Genomic DNA, 18,316 nt, shown 5'->3' with positions numbered 1-18,316 from the left:
ACAGCCTCTCACCCGCTACCTGACAGCCCCCTGCCCCGCTACCTGAGAGCCCCTCGCCCCACTACCTGACAGTCCCCCACCCCACTATCTGACAGCTCTGACAGTCCCCAGCCCTGCTACCTGACAGCCCCCCGCCCCACTAACTGACTGATCTGACAACTCCCTGCCCCGCTATGTGACAGCCCCCCGCCCCGCTACCTGACTGCTCTGACAGACCCCGCCCCACTACCTGACTGATCTGAGAGCCCCCTGCCCCGCTACGTGACAGACTCCTGCCCCACTACCTGACGGATCTGACAGCCCCCTGCCCCGCTACGTGACAGCCTCCCGCCCCGCTACCTGACTGCTCTGACAGCCCCCCGCACCACTACCTGACTGATCTGACAGCCCCCTGCCCCGCTACGTGACAGCCCCCCCCACTACCTGACTGATCTGACAGCCCCCTGCCCCGCTACGTGACAGCCCTCTGCCCCGCTACCTGACTGCTCTGACAGCCCCCGCCCTACTACCTGACTGATCTGACAGCCCCCTGCCCCGCTACGTGACAGACTCCTGCCCCACTACCTGACGGATCTGACAGCCCCCTGCCCCGCTACGTGACAGCCTCCCGCCCCGCTACCTGACTGCTCTGACAGACCCCCGCACCACTACCTGACTGATCTGACAGCCCCCTGCCCCGCTACGTGACAGCCCCCCGCCCCACTACCTGACTGATCTGACAGCCCCCTGCCCCGCTACGTGACAGCCCTCTGCCCCGCTACCTGACTGCTCTGACAGCCCCCGCCCTACTACCTGACTGATCTGACAGCCCCCTGCCCCGCTACGTGACAGACTCCTGCCCCACTACCTGACGGATCTGACAGCCCCCGCCCCACTACCTGACTGATCTGACAGCCCCCTGCCCCGTTACATGACAGCCCCCCGCCCCGCTACCTGACTGATCTGACAGCTCCCTGCCCCGCTACGTGACAGCCCCCCCCACTACCTGACTGATCTGACAACCCCCTGCCCCGCTACATGACAGCCCCCCGCCCCGCTACCTGACTGCTCTGACAGCCCCCCGCCCCACTACCTGACTGATCTGACAGCCCCCTGCCCCGCTACGTGACAGACTCCTGCCCCACTACCTGACGGATCTGACAGCCCCCTGCCCCGCTACGTGACAGCCTCCCGCCCCACTTCCTGACTGCTCTGACAGCCCCCCGCCCCACTACCTGACAGCCCCCTGCCCCGCTACGTGACAGCCCCCCGCCCCACTACCTGACTGATCTGACAGCCCCCTGCCCCGCTACGTGACAGCCCTCCGCCCCGCTACCTGACTGCTCTGACAGCCCCCGCCCCACTACCTGACTGATCTGACAGCCCCCTGCCCCGCTACGTGACAGACTCCTGCCCCACTACCTGACGGATCTGACAGCCCCCGCCCCACTACCTGACTGATCTGACAGCCCCCTGCCCCGCTACGTGATAAACTCCCGCCCCACTACCTGACTGATCTGACAGCCCCCTGCCCCGCTACGTGATAAACTCCCGCCCCGCTACCTGACTGCTCTGACAGCCCCCGCCCCACTACCTGACTGATCTGACAGCCCCCTGCCCCGCTACGCGACAGCCCTCCGCCCCGCTACCTGACTGCTCTGACAGCCCCCGCCCCACTACCTGACTGATCTGACAGCCCCCTGCCCCGCTACGTGACAGCCCCCTGCCCCGCTACCTGACTGATCTGACAGCTCCCTGCCCCGCTACGTGACAGCCCCCCGCCCCACTACCTGACTGATCTGACAGCCCTCTGCCCCGCTACGTGACAGCTCCCCGCCCCGCTACGTGACAGCCCCCCGCCCCACTACCTGACTGCTCTGACAAACCCCTGCCCCACTACCTGACAGACCCCGTCCCACTACCTGACTGTTCTGACAACCCCCTGCCCCTCTACCTGACACCCCCTTGCCTTACTTCCTGACAGCTCTGACAGTCCCCAGCCCTGCTACCTGACAGCCCCCCGCCCCACTACCTGACTGATCTGACAGCCCCCTGCCCCGCTATGTGACAGCCCCCTGCCTCACTACCTGACTGCTCTGGCAGAAATTAAATTATATCGTATTTTACATTTTTAGTGTATTATTACATGACAATAAAAGGAACCTTGAACATTGGTGCCCATTTGGACGCAGTTGGACAAGATACTTGCTCTGGCATCCATTGAGTGATTGACAGATGTTTTGAATTACAACGAATTATGGTACAAATCAGCTTTATTTCTAAAAAGGAAGGCATGGTTAGCACAGCAGTTTGCACAATACTATTAGAGCCCAAGGGGCTTGAATCCCGTACTGTCTGTAAGGAGTTCATACGTTCTTCCTGTCTCTGTGTGGGTTTCCTCCCACCCTTCAAAATGTATGGGGTTGTAGATCAATTGGGGCAACTGGGTGGCTCAGGCTCGTGGGGCGGAAGGGCCTGTCACTGTGCCGTATGACTACATTTAAATTTCAGAACAGCTTGGGGCTTCTTGACACTTCCTGTGTTGAAGATACAGTGCCAACATGATCTATAGTCATTCAAGGATCGTCCGTTAACGAGCTTTAAGCTCCATCTTCTGGTTGAGTAGAGTTACTGGAGCTGAGCTCACACAATACCTCAGTAAAAGCAGATAGAGAGAGATGCTCGAGGAACTCAGCCGATCTCGCAGCGCCCATATGAGGTTAAGCTATTCTGTATACCTTGTATAACACGGTTAATAGGTTCCAAAAAAAGTTCAGTGTTACGGAAAACCACACCGTTCAAAGCATTATTACACTGTAGTTTAACACCTTCCAATCCTGTAACTATTTATTCTTTTACCTTATGCATAAAATATTTAAAAGGGATATATAAAACTGAAAGAAACATTAAGTTGAACATCGTTTATTTAAGAAAATATTTGTCTAATGTGGCTTGCAACTTTAGTTTTTTTCATTGAATAGCAATAACCTGTTGTAATTCATGCTGAACTCCTAATGCTTCTCCCGATGTTTGGTTCGACATCCATAAGGTAATCGCAAGCATTGTTGATTTTTCAAATAAAATGTTGATAATTCCTCTAAGGTGAATTCTTTCGTTGGCACTTCATTAGATTAGATGGATTAGGGTTCGAACAGACGACTCGTTTATGTCTTCGCCTCAGTGCTATTTTAGCAAGTGATGCACCGTCTTCATGTGGCTTCCAGTTTCCAGTTTCTTTTCCAAGGCGAGCCATCAAATTCACCTTCACCGCGTTTCCATTTTCCACTCATGCGAACAGCACCTGGATACGGCTGGGATTGTCTGATCAGGTTTGGGCCTGGTCAGTACTTAGAGGGGAGAACGCCTGGGAACACCAGGTTCTGTGAGGGGCGCTGGAGAAAGTGGTGTCTCTCTGTCTGCCTTACGACAGGCAAAAGTTAAAGAATTTCATGTACGTTACATTCTAAAAGAAGGATTATGTGACAATAGTGGAACATTTAACCTTTGTTTGTAAGGGTGCACTTTTAGACAATTAAAATATTACAGGGCAGTCACGGCCTTCCCACTCAGAGTCTGGAGTGATTCAAGTTAACAATGAAGTTGAATGAATGGACCCGAGCAGTGAGGATTGTTGATGGTACGATGAATTACTGCTTGTAATGCAATAGTAATAAAATGTAACCATTTTTGTTTATTACTATATTAAAATTATAAACCGTGTCATATCAAAACCATGCTACATCTCTATATATGTGTGTAAAAGTCAATATCATGTAAAAGTCAACCCCCCCCCACCCTATTTTTGGCCCCAACTGCCCATCCGTCCAAGCTCCCCGTGCCTCGAACGCGGACTCTCGCCTAAGCCCTGCCCGCACACCCATCCAATCTCCCGACACCCCGAATGTGGACTTGCCACCAGGTCCCGGCCACCCGTCCAAGCCCCCGATGCCTCGAACTACACAGTTACTTACTGCAGCCAAAGGTAGTTGACGTGTAATAGTCGACCCCCTAAATTTTACCCGGAAAATCGGTCCACAAAATTCTACTATCACACGTGTATATAGGGTATAACAATGTTTTGGGCCTGAGTCCTTCCTCAAGGTATACACTGAGGAAGGGTGCAGGCCCGAAATGTCGGGAATATATCTTTATCTCATATGGACGCTGTGAGACTGGCTGAGTTCCACCAGCATCTCTGTGTTTTCACTCCAGTTACAGCTCTGAAGACTTTCATGTTTCACTCTTCACGCAACACCTTACCAACCATCCAGCCACGGATCTCTGGAGTCTGTAGTGGTTCAGTTGTGCAGTTATCGAGCACCTTATCCTAGCAGCAAGGATAAAATGTTGTCCTGAGCCCAAAACTCATGGTTTTACAGTTCAGAAGAAGGCCCTTTGGCCCCTAGAGTCCATGTTGACCCTTCTGCTGTCCACACAAATCCCACTTGTCTGCATCAGATCCAGATCCTTCCACATCTTGCCTACTTTAGGATCCTTCCAGATCCTTCCACATCTTGCCTACTTTAGGTAACCGTCTGAATACCTCTTCAATATCATTATTGTATCTGATTCCACCAACCCCTTTGGATGGGAGGGAGTTCCAGATATCAACCAGTCTCTGTGTTTAAAAAAAAATAGATTCCCTTTAAAATTCCTTCCTCGCACCTTAAACCTCTTCTTTGTGGTACCCCGACCATGGGAAAAAATATTCAGACTATGTTGATCAGGTCACATCTCAGATTGGTGAATCTCCTCTGCCCCCTGTCCAGCACAACGACATTCTTCCTATGTTCTTATAACCATTTACAGCACAGAAACAGGCCAGTTTGGCCCTACTAGTCCGTGTTGAACATCATCTCCCACCTAGTCCTACTGACCCGCATTCGGCCCATTACCCTCCCCACATCTCCCATCCATATATCTATCCTTGAATATTAACATCGATGTCGGTTCTACCACCACTGCTGGAAGTTCATTTCATGCCCCCACCACCCTCTGTGTGAAGAAACTCCCCCTTAAACTTTTCCCCTTTTACTCTCCATCCATGCCCTCCTGTTTGAATCTCCCCCACTCTCATTGGAAAAAGCCTGTCCATGTTGACTCTATCCATCCCCCTTATAATTCTGAATACCTCTATCAAATCACTCCCTCAACTTCTACTCTCCAGGGAACAATGCATTGCTGGTGTTTATTTCAAGAGGAATAGAATATGGAGGAGTCACGCGATGGAGTAGTGGCCGGACGGTGAACTCCAGCCCTCTCCAGAAAAGTCGGGAAAAACAAAGAAAAACACAAAGGCACAGAAATAAAAGTTACAGAAAAGTGAGTATAAAGGTGGAAAGAAGATGGCGACAAAAAAAGAAAAATCAAAAGCAACGGTAAGAAGAGAGGAAGAGAAGACAAAGGAGGAAAAAGGTGAAGGCCTTACCTGTCCGAAGAGGCCCGCTGCGGAGAGAGAAACCCGCTCCCTCAGGTCGGTAAATAATGGACTACAAAAATGGCTCGCTCAGCTGAGTAAAAGTGCGCAACCGCGCATGCGCGATACTTCACGCATGCGCGACGCGCATGAAAGAAAACACACCAACGGGAGGGGGGACCAGCTGGGGAGTCGACCTCCACAGCCGGCAACGACAGCTGCAGAACACCTGCAGCAAGAAGAGACCACAGAAGACAAGAAAGAAGAGGAGGAAAGGGCACCAAAGAAACAACAGATGGTCAACCCAGAAGAAGAAGCGGAGGAAGAGGAAGAGTACAGTGAAATAGAAGAAGAAAAGAAAGGCAAGGTAAAGGATATACTTGCTCTTATTAAAGGATACATGGAGTCATTTAAAGAATGGCAAACACAGGAATTTAAGGATTTAAGAAAAAGAATAAACAACACAGAAGAGAAAATGAATAAAATAGAGATGACCTTAACAGAAATGGGAAAGAAAATGGACAAGATGGAAGAGCGGGCAGTAGCAGCAGAAATGGAGGTAGAAGACTTAAAAAAGAAATTGGAGGAATCTAATAAAAAAACTAAAGAGACACAAGAACTACTAGCTCAAAAAATAGATACAATGGAAAACCATAACAGAAGAAATAACATAAAGATAGTGGGCCTTAAGGAAGATGAAGAAGGCAAGACTATGAGGGAGTTTATAAAAGAGTGGATCCCTAAGACCCTAGGATGTCCAGAACTACAGCAAGAATTGGAAATAGAAAGGGCACATAGAGTATTGGCCTCTAAACCACAACCACAACAAAAACCAAGATCTATTGTAGTAAAATTCCTAAGATATACTACAAGAGAAAAGGTACTGGAGAAGACAATGGAAAAAGTAAGAGAGGGCAACAAACCACTGGAGTATAAAGGGCAAAAAATCTTCATTTATCCAGATATAAGCTTTGAACTCCTAAAGAAGAGAAAAGAGTTCAATACAGCAAAGGCGATTTTATGGAAGAAAGGGTATAAATTTATACTAAAGCATCCAGCGGTATTGAAAATATTTATTCCAGGACAACAAAACAGACTATTCTCGGATCCAGAAGAAGCACGAAAATTTGCAGAACAATTACAAAAATAGACTGAGCGATGAAGACGGGTAATGAGGGTAAAAATGATCACGATTGATATGTATGTGGGTAAAGACAAAAATAGACTGAGGGATGAAGACGGGTAATGAGAGTAAAAATGATCACGATTGATATGTATGTGGGTAAAGACAAAAATAGACTGAGGGATGAAGACGGGTAATGAGAGTAAAAATGATCACGATTGATATGTATGCGGGTAAAGAGGTATAAGAGTGAATAGAGACAATGAGCATACGTGAATGTATCTGTACTTAGAGGAAAATATAGATAGTATAGACAAGAATTAATAAGGGAAGGTAATGGAATAGAGAGAATAAGGAGGGAATTAAAAGAGGGACCTTTGTGACATATGAAAAGTGAAATCTTTTCTGGGGGAGGCGGGGTGGGGGGAAATAGCGGTCACTGCAAAATCAGTTGACGCTTGCGAGTGGATTCGCAAATCCAAATGGAGAGGGGAGATGTGGTTGTCCGACAAGGGATAAAGGACAACTCAGGAGGGGAAGGGGAGATTGGGGATAAATAAGATAGAAATAGGAGAATAAGGAAAATGTTGGATGTTGTAGGAATGTTGTCTGGTAAAGAGTTGAAAATAAGAAAACAGAAATGGAAAAGGAGGAAAGGTAATGATGGAAAAACGGAAAGAGAAGATAAACAAAATATACGCTGAACTATATGACTTTAAATATTAATGGAATACATAACCAAATTAAAAGGAAGAAACTACTAAATTTAAATGATTAAATGTATTCCACTAGAAAAAATAACAGAGGTTAAGAAATAATATTGAAATATTCGAACAAGTATGGGAGCCTTACATTAAATACAATAGCGAAAACCTACCGGGGACAAACATTACCTAAGTTGATGGAAGGAGAAGGAAAGAAAAGAATGGACTCAGTAGAATTTCTGGTGTATTTTTGTTGAATGACAACATTGTCTGACTGAATTAATGCAACCTAGATTGTATACCTAAAATGGATGAGGGGGGGAGGTGGGGGGGTGGCTTGGGAGGAAGGAGGGGGGGGGGGGAGAAAAAGTCACTGTATATGTGTGAAAAAGAAATAGTGTATATCATGGCTATTGTGATTTATGGTGTGAAAAATAAAAAATTTTAAAAAGAAAAGAGGAATAGAATATAAGAGTGGAGTATTGTGAGCAGTTTTGGGGTCTTTATTTAAGAAAGGATGTGCTGACGTTGAAGAAGATTCAGAGGAGGTTCACAAGGATGATTCTGGGAATGAAAGGGTTCTCATATGAGACTTCTCAGTAAGTTACAGGAAAATGGAGTCCGGGGAAGTCTATTGGCCTGGATCGAAAATTGATTGTCTGACAGGAGGCAGAGAGTCGGGATAAATGGGAGTTTTTCAGGTTGGCAGAGAGTGGTAAGTGGGGTGCCGCAGGTGTCGGTGTTAGGCCCACAACTGTTCATCATTTACATTGATGACTTGGAGGAGGGGACAAAATGTGGTGGAGCCAAGTTGGCGGATGGCACCAAATTGAGTGGAAGAGCAAATTGTAATGAGGATGTGGAGAGTCTGTAGAGGGATAGAGTTAAGCTGGATGAGTGGGCAAAGGGCTGGCAGATGGAGTACAATGTTAGTAAGTGTGAGGTTATCCACTTTGGCAAGAAAAATAAAAGAGCTGAATATTATTTAAAGGGTGAAAACTACAGCATGCGGTTTTGCAGAGGGACTTGGGAGGGCTTGTGCATGAATCGCAAAACGTTAGGTTGCAGGTGCAGCAGGTTATTAAGAAGGCAAATGGAATGTTGGCCTTCATCGCGAGAGGAATTGAATTCAGGAGTAGGGAGGTAATGTTGCAACTGTATAAGGTACTGGTAAGACTGCACCTGGAGTACTGTGTTCAGTTCTGGTCTCCATATTTGAGGAAGTGTATACTGGCTTTGGAGACGGTCCAGAGGAGGTTTACTAGGTTGATCCCTGGGATGAAGGGGTTGACATGATGAAAGATTAAATCGTCTAGGATTGTATTCTTTCGAGTTCAGAAGAATGAGAGGAGATCTTATAGAAACATAGAGGATTATGAAGGGTATGGATAGGATAGATGTAGGAAGGTTTTTCGAGCTGGCCGGGGAAACTAAAACGAGAGGACACAGTCTCAAGATTCGGGGGAGTAGATTTAGGACAGAGAGGAGGAAAAATAGTTTTTCCCAGAGAGTAGTGAATGTTTGGAATTCTCTAACCAGGTAAATGGTTGAGGCTGCCTCATTAAACCTATTTAAAATTCGGCTAGATAAATTTTTACATGATAGAGGAATTAGGGGATATGGGGAGAAGGCAGGTAGGTGGAGTTAGGTCATAAATTAGATCAGCCATGATCGTATTGAATGGCGGAGCAGGCTCGATGGGCCATTTTTGGCCTACTCGTTCCTACTTCCTATGTTCCTATGTTCCTATGAGTGCTTGACAGCTCTTGGCCTGTACTGGTTGGAATTTAGGAGAATGAGGGGGGTCTCATTGAAAGGCATGGACAGAGTAGATGTAGAAAGGTTGTTTCCCCCATGGTGGGAGAATCTGGAACAAGAGGGCACAACTTCAGGATTGAAGGACGTCCACTTAGAACAGAGATGCGGAGAAATTTCTTCTGCCAGAGGGTGGTGAATCTGTGGAATTTGTTGCCACAGGCGGTTGTGGAGGCCAAGTCATTGGGGGTATTTAAGGCAGAGATTGATAGGTTCTTGATTAGCCATGGCATCAAAGGTTATGGGGAGAAGGCCGGGCAGTGGGGCCATGTGAGAAAATATATCAGTTCATGATTAAATGGTGGGGTGGACTTGATGGGCTGAATGGCCTATTTCTGCTCCTACGTCTTATCATACCATAGAGGTATAGCACTTTAGCAAGATAATCAATGACCATCATTCCTGCTTCCATCAGCATTGTGGGTGTTTCCCAGGGTAGGGGTGGGGACGGAGAGGAGTGTGGGACCACAGGGCACAGCCTCAGAATAAAAGGATGTCCTTTTAGAGGAGGAGAATTGGCTTCAGCCAGAGGGGAGTGAATTCTTTGCCACAGATGGCTGTGGAGGCCAAGTCAAGTCATTGGGTAGATTTAAAAGAGAAAAAATACATCAGCCGTGATTTGAACATGGAGCGACCAGATGGGTCAAATGGCCTCATTCTAATCCTGTTTTATGTCTTGAGTCAGAACATGCAGTTCTTATTTTTCTTATCAGACTTTCTTTATTAATATAAAATTTGCAACTTTTAAAGAAAAGCCTACTCAAAACTTTGAAATATTTCCCAAGGAGTTGATATTTGTATAGAAAGAGGTTTCATTTAACTGTTAACTAAGTTCACTGCAGACAAGTGTGGGAGATTATTTTTTCCTGCACCCTTTGGTTGAGATGGGAAGCTTCTGCTTCACTATGACCTTGAACTTTGGAAAACCTCAAAATAAGTGGAATAAGGTTACAGCAGATTTGAATGGAGGGGCAGGATTGATTGGCTAAATGGCTGGATTCTAGTCCTATGTCTTATGGGCGAACAGTGAGTTACTGAGATCCGGGTGTATTTAAGGCAGAGATTGATAGGAATCTCAATTGTTAGCATATCAAAAGTTATGGGGAGAAGGTTGGGGAGTGGAGCTGAGTGGGAGAATAGATCAGCTCATGATGGAATGGCCTACCTCTGCTCCTATATCTTATGCTCCACTGTGCTTGGAAGCCGAGTGGAAGCAGATTCAACAGGAGCTTCAGCAGGCAATTGGATGAATGCCTTGAGGGGAAACTCAACCATTCAAGGGAAAGAGCAGAGCAATGATATTGATTGGGTACTTTGCTCAATGAGGTGGCACGGAATTAATGGGCCAAATGGTCTCCTTCCAAACGGTCTTCTTCCATGTCAGTCATGATCTGGCCAATACGTTGATTCTAAGATCGTCATTAATAATTACCCAGTGGTGTTCCCATCTCCCAGTGATCACTGCGGGTCCAAAGGATCAGGCAGGATTCATAGTGGCACTGGTGTAGTTAAACTGAAACAGAAGAAGAAGTAAAACTAAATAGGAATATCTCACATCATGGGGAGGTTTGCAGGTATTACGCGGGAGGGTTTATTCAACATTCAAGAGCCACTTATTTCATGTAGTAGTGATGTGAACATGTGATATGACACAGAACTTCCTTCTGCCTGCTGCAAGGCAGACAAAGAGTCTCCATTAGTGTTGCCCGGCGCCTCTTACAGTACGAGAGAAAGAGAAGCAAAAGGGAGTCCCTTCAGAGACACTGAGTGTCCGTAGATACGCCTCCAGCAATTCCCGCAGCCTCTGCAGCCGCACAGACTCCTGTGCCACCCCGAACTCCAGATCCAAACCTCCGACATGATCAAGGAGCCTTTGGTGCCCAAGGCCCCTTCAGGGGCCCTTCTTGCCCTCAGCCCCCTCTCGAATTCCGGCTCCAAACCTTGGTTCCCGTGAGGCTGTCTGCACCACTCCTCAGTCGTTTATACTAGAATGGTGGGGGGATACCAGAGCAGCAGTGCAGTGAGTGGAGGGGTTGGGGTGGTGGTACGGTTGGTGCAACTGTTAGCACAGCACAATCACAGCACCATCAGCCCCGGTTCGAATCCACTGCCATCTATATGGAGTTTGTTCATTCTGCCTGTGCACCAGGTGGATTTTCTCCAGGTGATCCAGTTTCCTCCAAAATCGTACAGAGTTGGTAGGTTAATTGGGTGTAATTGGGTAGTGTGGAGTTTCAATGGCCTGAATCAGCTTTTACTATGGGTTCATCCCCAGCAGCAGTATTCCCGGAGACGCACACACAGTCAGACACCCAGAGCTTCTGGAAGACCATCAACTCAGTGGAAGACGCCATGTTGGCCGGCCCGAAACATGTTGGTCTTTCAGCACATGGAGACGTCAGTGCGGGAATGCTGCTGACCGACATGTTCCAGGCTGCAGGAGTACATGCTGAGGGATGTGCTGAGGCTTGGTGCAGTCAACGCGAGGGCGCTGTGAGAAAGCCAGGCATTGAGGGGCTGAGACCAAGGAGAAGCCCCACAAATAACAGAGGGGGGAGAAGCGACAGGGTGCCATAGGGGTGCCAATGGTGTAAATAGTGTTATGGGTTATGTTATATTTTATATTACATATAAATGTTTTAAAAGAGATAGATTGTGGGGGTTAAGAGTAGGTCACTTCACAAACAGACATTGACATTTCACTAAAAGACATCTCATTTAAAATGCTAAAAGAGAGACTTTATGTCCACAGTGACTTTGAAAAATGCCTATGGAGACTTCACAAGTAGGTGTTCGTTGGACTGATGTTGTTAAGTAAATGGACTATTGTCTTTAAAGCAACAGATGGAAGAAGAGGTTATCATTTGGAAAACCCATGATGGGGAAAATTTCTTCAGCAAGACACTGAAGTGGCTGATCGGAGGGAATCAGTTTGTGTCCAACGCACTTGTACAATCAGATGACAAAAAACTTGACTTGAGAAGGTCCAATTTTATCTGTGTTCAGCTCCATATCCCTCCACTACTTTCCTATCCATATACCTGTCCAAATGTCCTTTAAACCAGCCATTCTCAATGGGAGCCATGGAACATTTAAGGGACTGAAATCATAAAATGTTTTCTGTATGTAGTCGATAGGAGAGGAAGTATGGAAAAAAGCAACTAAACTTGATGGCTTCACAGGGAACGGGGCCATAAACTTTGAGCAGAGCTCTAGGAGGGCCATAGCCAAAAACAAAGGTTGAGAATGCCGCCTCTACCACCTCCTCCGGCAGCTCGTTCCACACACACCCACCACCCTCTGTGTGAAGAAGGTACCCCTCAGATCCTTTTTAAATCTTTCCCCTCCTACCTCAAACCCAGCCCTCTAGTTTTAGACTCCCATCCCCTGGCAAAACACAACTGTTTATTTAATGGTTCCCCTTGTGGTTTACCCGTATCTACGTGCCTAAATAAAGTTAGAAGAAATTTCAAACCATGGATAGGAAAAGTGAAAGGAGGTGAATGGGGGCTCAATTTTTAACATTCAGGAAGAATTTGGACAGATACATGGATGGGAAGGGTATGGAGGGACATGGACTGGGTGCAGGTCAATGGGACTGGGCAAAATAAAAATGGTTCAGCCCAGACTAGAAGGGGCAAATGGGCCTGTTTCTGTGCTGTAGTGATCTATGGTTCTTAAGTGGGAATATGGTCCCGGGATGAATTGAGTCAGAATTATTCAAGTCAAGTTTACTGTCATCTGATTGTTCTCCGATCCTCAGTGCAAAACATGCAGACACACAACCAGACATAACACACATAGAGAGAGACAATATACACACACACAGGACAAGTATTCATCTATACAACTAAATAAATGTAGAGCTCATCGAAATAATCAAAGACTTGTTGATCCAAACCAAGGCTTTTATTAGCAAAAGACAGGAGCTCTTCACAGGTGGCCGACCAGTTCGGAATGATCCGACCTGGCTAGGGACACAACCCTTTAAGGCCCAGACAGTAGGCGTGGCTTAGCTCTCAGCCAGTCGCTGTAAGCACAGTCTAGATACTGTAACTATATACACTATATACATTGGTGATAGGTCTGTACTATCACAATAAATAAATATTGTTTCATGAATATGAGAGTCTCAGATGCTTAGTGTGAGCAGTTCCTTTGGTCAGGATAGAAATAGTCCACTCGGCCCAACTTGTCCGTGCTGGCCGAGTTGCTTGTCTGAGCTACTCCCTTTTGCCTTTGTTTGGTCCAAATCCCCCTCAACTTTTCTCATCTGTGCATCTGTTTAAGCTCTGTAATTCTACCCTCCTCTACCACTTCCCCTGGCAGCTCGTTCCACACACCCACCAGCAATCTTTACTGTGGAGAAGATCATGGAGGCCTCAGGATCGAAGGAAACAAGTTCAATGACCTGGATAATTTGAGTAGTACCCCGGAGGAACTGTTGGCAGCCTTGGAGCACTTTAGCGTGGAGAACCACCCCACCCCCCCATCCCAAGAACCTGATCTAACCTCCATCTTCTCAGGGCCTTCAGCCTATTAAGTTGTGTTGATCTATAAAAACCTACTCAACCAACTAATCCTTTTCTATCCCATACCCATAACCATCTTTTTGTCTTCCATCTATGCTAAAAGTCTTTTAAACATCCTGATTGTACAAGCCTCCACCACCACCCCTGGCAATGCACTCTAGGCACCCACCATTCTCTGAGTAAAAAACTTATCCCTGATTTGAGACCAAACTTAGAGTATGGTGTTCAGTTCTGGTCACCTCATTACAGGAAGGATGTGGAAGCTATGGAGAGGTGCAGAGATTTACCAGGATGTTACCTGGACTGAAAAATAAGTCTTAGGAGGCAAGGTTAGCAGAGCTGGGACTTTTCTCTTTGGAGCATAGAAGGATAAGAGGAGGCTTGATAGAGGTCCATAAGATTATGAGAGGCAGAGATAGGGTGGCCAGTCAGCACCTGTTTCCCAGGGCAGGAGTCGCAAACACCAGATGACATCTGTACAAAGTGAAGGGAGGAAAGTTTAGAGGTAAGTATTCTTTTTACAGAGAGCAGTGAGTGCCTGGAATGTCTTTTCCAGGGATGGTGAAGGAGGATGAAACATTAGATGCAATTAAGAGACTCTTAGACAAGAAGGTTGTGGGGTAGGGAGGGTTTAGTACTTTTTTTTATGGAATATATGGGATGGCACAACATCAAGAGCTGAAGGGCCTGTACTGTGCTGTAGTGTTTTGTCTCCCATAAACTTTCTTCTCCTTCTCTGGTGTTTGCTACTGTCCCTGGAAAAGGCGCTGGCTGTCTACCCTATCTATGCCTCTCAGAACCATGTAGACCTCCAGTAGGTCACCATCTTGTGGCAAGGTAGGAAAGAAATGGCCTCACTGGGCAGGTTACAAGAGCAGACATCTTTTGTACGAGGCATCAACGAGACGACACTTGGAGCACTGCGTTTAAAGGATGGACGTCAATAAATTGGCAAGGATACAGAGAAGATCCACCAGGTTGTTGCCGGGACTGGATGGCTTGAGTTTCGGCGAGAGGCTGAAGAGGCAGTGGCTTTATTCCCAGGAGCGTAGGAGGCTTATAAATAGAAGCTTATAATGTCATGAGAGCCATGGATATTGTGAATGCTCACAGTTTATTTCCAGGGAGGAAGATTCTCGAACTAGGAGATGTAGGTTTAAGGTGAGAGGGAAGAGATTTAACTATTTTCCTCACAGGGTTGATGGTGTCTGGAACGAGCTGCATATGTATTGTTTGTCTATATCTGTGTTATATCTGGTTGTGTGTCTGCGTGTTTTGCATCGAGCACCAGAGAACTCTATTTCATTGGGCTGCACTTGTACAATCGGATGACAAAAAACTTGACTTGAGAAGGTCCAATTTTATCTGTGTTCAGCCCCATATCCCTCCACTACTTTCCTATCCATATACCTGTCCAAATCCTTACTTTCTACGGCCAAAAAAAAACTACAATAGTAAATTTGATTGAAGTTTTAAAAAGAAGAGAACAGGGGAACATGACCCAGTCCTCATCGAGAACTTAGTAGTGGAAAGGGGCAAGAACTTCAAATTCCTGAATGTCTACATCTCCGAGGATCTGTCCTGGGGTCTCCATGTCGAGGCAATCACAAAGAAGGTTCACCAGCGGCTATACTTTGTGGGGTGTCTGAGTAGATTTGGTACGACACTGAAAACTCTCATAAACTTCTACAGGTGGACTGTGGAGAGCATTCTGACTGGTTGTATCATTGCCAGGTAAGGAGGTGCCAACACCAGAGCATTGTTAACAGGCACCAGACTTCATTCCATCCAGCACATCGACATGAGGCGGTGTCTTAAGAAGGCAGCCTCTATCCTCAAAGACCCCCACTACCCAGGCCATGCCCTCTTCACTCTGCTACCATTGGGGAAAAGTACAGGAGCTCAAAGACAGCACAAGGATGGCTTCTTCCCCTCTACCATCAGATTCCTGAATAATCAATGAGCCACAGATACTGCCTCACTTTGACTTCTGCCCTGTTCTTGTTTATTTATTTTGTAAGACACCAGTCCTCGGCTTCCCTGGAGTCTGCAAACCCTTCATGGCTGCTGTCAAAAACAGGCGCCGCCATCTTGGGCCCAGACCACAGAATTTTAAAGCAAAACCACCGTCAGCTCCTGTGTGGAGCGGTCGGAAATTGGACTGGGTGGGAGAACCCTGCGGTGTCTCCTCTTCTTGCTCTCCAAGGGCTACCATTGCAGCAGCGCCGCCATTTTATTAACATTTGCTGAAGATTCTAAAGGTGCAGAGGATTGTGAGTGGGTGATCCTTCAACATTGCCAAGTAAGTCGATGGAGGGTGGGGGGGTGGTGGGTTATGAAGGCATGTGGTGTGACGACCTTCATTATTCAAGGGACTGCGTTCAAGAGCTGCGAGGTTAAACTCTGGTTAGACCACACGGAGTATTGTGTTCAGCTCTAGTCACCTCAATACAGGAAGGATGTGGAAGCTTTAGAGAGGGTGCAGAGGAGATTCACCAGGATGTTGCCCGGATGAAGCTGGGATTTTTCTCTTTTTGGTGATGAAGGATGAAAGGTGACTCAATAGAGGTGTATAAGATTATGAAAGACATAGATAGGTGTGTGGTGATATGTAATTACACCACTAGGTCACCAGGGGGCATCCCGGTGACCTTGTCTATAAAGCAGTCCAGAGCTAGTCTAGCCTTCCAGGTTCGTCTTGCAGAGAGACAAGACCTCTTAGTGTCCATATTAGTTTATTAAAGCTGTCTTATACTCGCACTGCTGGTGTGGTTAATGTCAGTACAAGATGTGACAGCCAGCACATTGTTCTTGGGCCGACAATAGCAAATACCAGAAGACACCTGTTTAAGGTGAGTGGAGGAATGTTTAGAGGAGACATCATTTTTATTTACATAGAGAGTAGTGGTGCCTGGAATGCATTGCCGAAGGTGATGGTGGAGATTACCTTGATGAAGGCCTCATGCCCGCAACGATATGGAAAGGGTACAGAGGAGATTTACCAGGATGTTGCCTGGATTGGAAAACAATTCTTTATGAGGCAAGGTTAACAGAGCTGGGACTTTTCTCTTTGGAGCGTAGAAGGATGAGAGGGGACTTGATCGAAGTCTACAAGATTATGAGAGGGACAGACAGGCTGGACAGCCAGCACCTGTTTCCCAGGGTAGGAATACTAGAGGACATCTGTACAAAGTGAAGGGAGGGGAGATGTCAGGGGTAAGTGTTTTTTTTTACAGAGAGTTGTGGAATGCATTTCCAGGGATGGTGGTGGAGGCTGAAGCATTAGGGACATTTAAGAGGCTCTTAGACAGGAATATGGATGGAGAAAAAGTGGAGTGGAGGATTACAAGGTGGGGGGGTTTGTACATTTTTTAGGAATATATGGGTCAGTGCAACATCAGGGGCCAAAGGGCCTGTACTTTTCTATAAATCTTTGTCTTTGCTCTATAAAGGACACTGTTTGACCTGCTGAGTTTCTCCAGCGTTTTGTGTTTTTACTTCAACCCTGGTGTCTGCAGACTTTTGAGTGCAGGTTGGTACAATAGGGACCTTTTTAAAGGACTCTTATACAGTCACATGGATGTAAGAAAAATAGAGGATCATGGGAGTGAGGTAGGGACAGGTTAAGTTGTTGCAGAGTAGGTTCACAGAAGTCAGCATGGCTTTATGGGCCAAAGGGCCTATACTGTGCTGTTATGTTCTATGTTCTAATTCTTGTCTATTGTGTGTACAGGACATTAAAGGAATCTTGACTTTTACTGTGGTGACTCCCAATCTCCCTCGGACGTCTGCTGGTGTGATCAGGTAGAGGACACCCGCTCCAGCTGTGGCACCAAGACATTGGGCCTGAACATAGAAGAATTCCTTGGCGAGGCTCAGCTTCCTGGTGGAGATCAAGGCCACAGTCACCACAGGGTTGATGTGTCCCCCACTGATGTGGGCGAAGCACTGGACCATGGTGGCGATGCTGAATCCAAAGCAGAGGGAGATGAGCAACGCATTTGCGGGCCCGGATGCACTGCCCCACTCCATGGTGGAGCCCAGGCTGAGGAGGACGAAGAAGAACGTGGCCAGGAATTCAGCACCGACCGCCCTCCAGAAGGTTTGGGTCCAGATCCCTTTGAATGCTGTCATGGCTCCCTGGAAACTTCACAGAGGCAAACACTTGCTGATAGAAGGGAAAAAGGAGAAACGTTAGGATATTGGAGAGAGACCCCTCACTCAAAAAAAATGGTCCAAAAACAATACAGTCAGCACAGAGCATAAACCTTCTGCCAGCTCCAGAGATCCCGATTCAATCCCAAACTTCGGTCTTGCCTTGAAAACTTGGTGCAGCAACAACAACCTCTTACTTAATATCAACTTAATTGGGCCTCCCAGTTGGTGTGGTGGTTAGAGCAACGCCTTACAGCCAAAGCGATCGGACGAGAGTTCGAATCCAGCACTGTCTGTAAGTTTATATGTTCTCCACCTGTCTGTGTGGGTTTTCCCTGAGGACTCCAGTTTCCTCCTACCATTCAAAACATACCAGGGATGTAGGTTAATTGAGTGTAAATTGGGTGGCATGGACTTGTGGGCCGAAATGGCCTGTTACCGTGCTGTCTAAAGAAAAAACCAAGGAGCTTATTTTTTACTTCGGGAAAGGAAAACCAGAGGTGTACAATCCAGTGATCATCAGGGGATCAGAGATGGAGTAAATTTAAATCGCTGAGTGTCCCTATATCGGAGGACCTGTCCTGGATCCATC

General features: G+C 46.9%; 1 protein-coding gene across 1 annotated transcript; it reads right to left on the bottom strand.

Annotated features, from left to right (window-relative positions):
• Positions 1–10,210: 10,210 nt before the first annotated feature.
• On the bottom strand, positions 10,211–17,730 carry LOC138753135 (aquaporin-4-like). Its single transcript, XM_069915710.1, is given in 3 exon segments — positions 10,211–10,291; positions 10,470–10,550; positions 17,329–17,730. Coding segments are annotated over 3 exon segments (537 nt in total). The 5' UTR covers positions 17,704–17,730.
• Positions 17,731–18,316: the final 586 nt, after the last annotated feature.

This window comes from Narcine bancroftii, chromosome 2, assembly GCF_036971445.1.
Source record: "Narcine bancroftii isolate sNarBan1 chromosome 2, sNarBan1.hap1, whole genome shotgun sequence".
Classification (NCBI taxonomy): domain Eukaryota; kingdom Metazoa; phylum Chordata; class Chondrichthyes; order Torpediniformes; family Narcinidae; genus Narcine; species Narcine bancroftii.
Note: the sequence above shows the minus strand (reverse complement) of the source record. Positions and strands in the feature narration are given on the sequence as shown.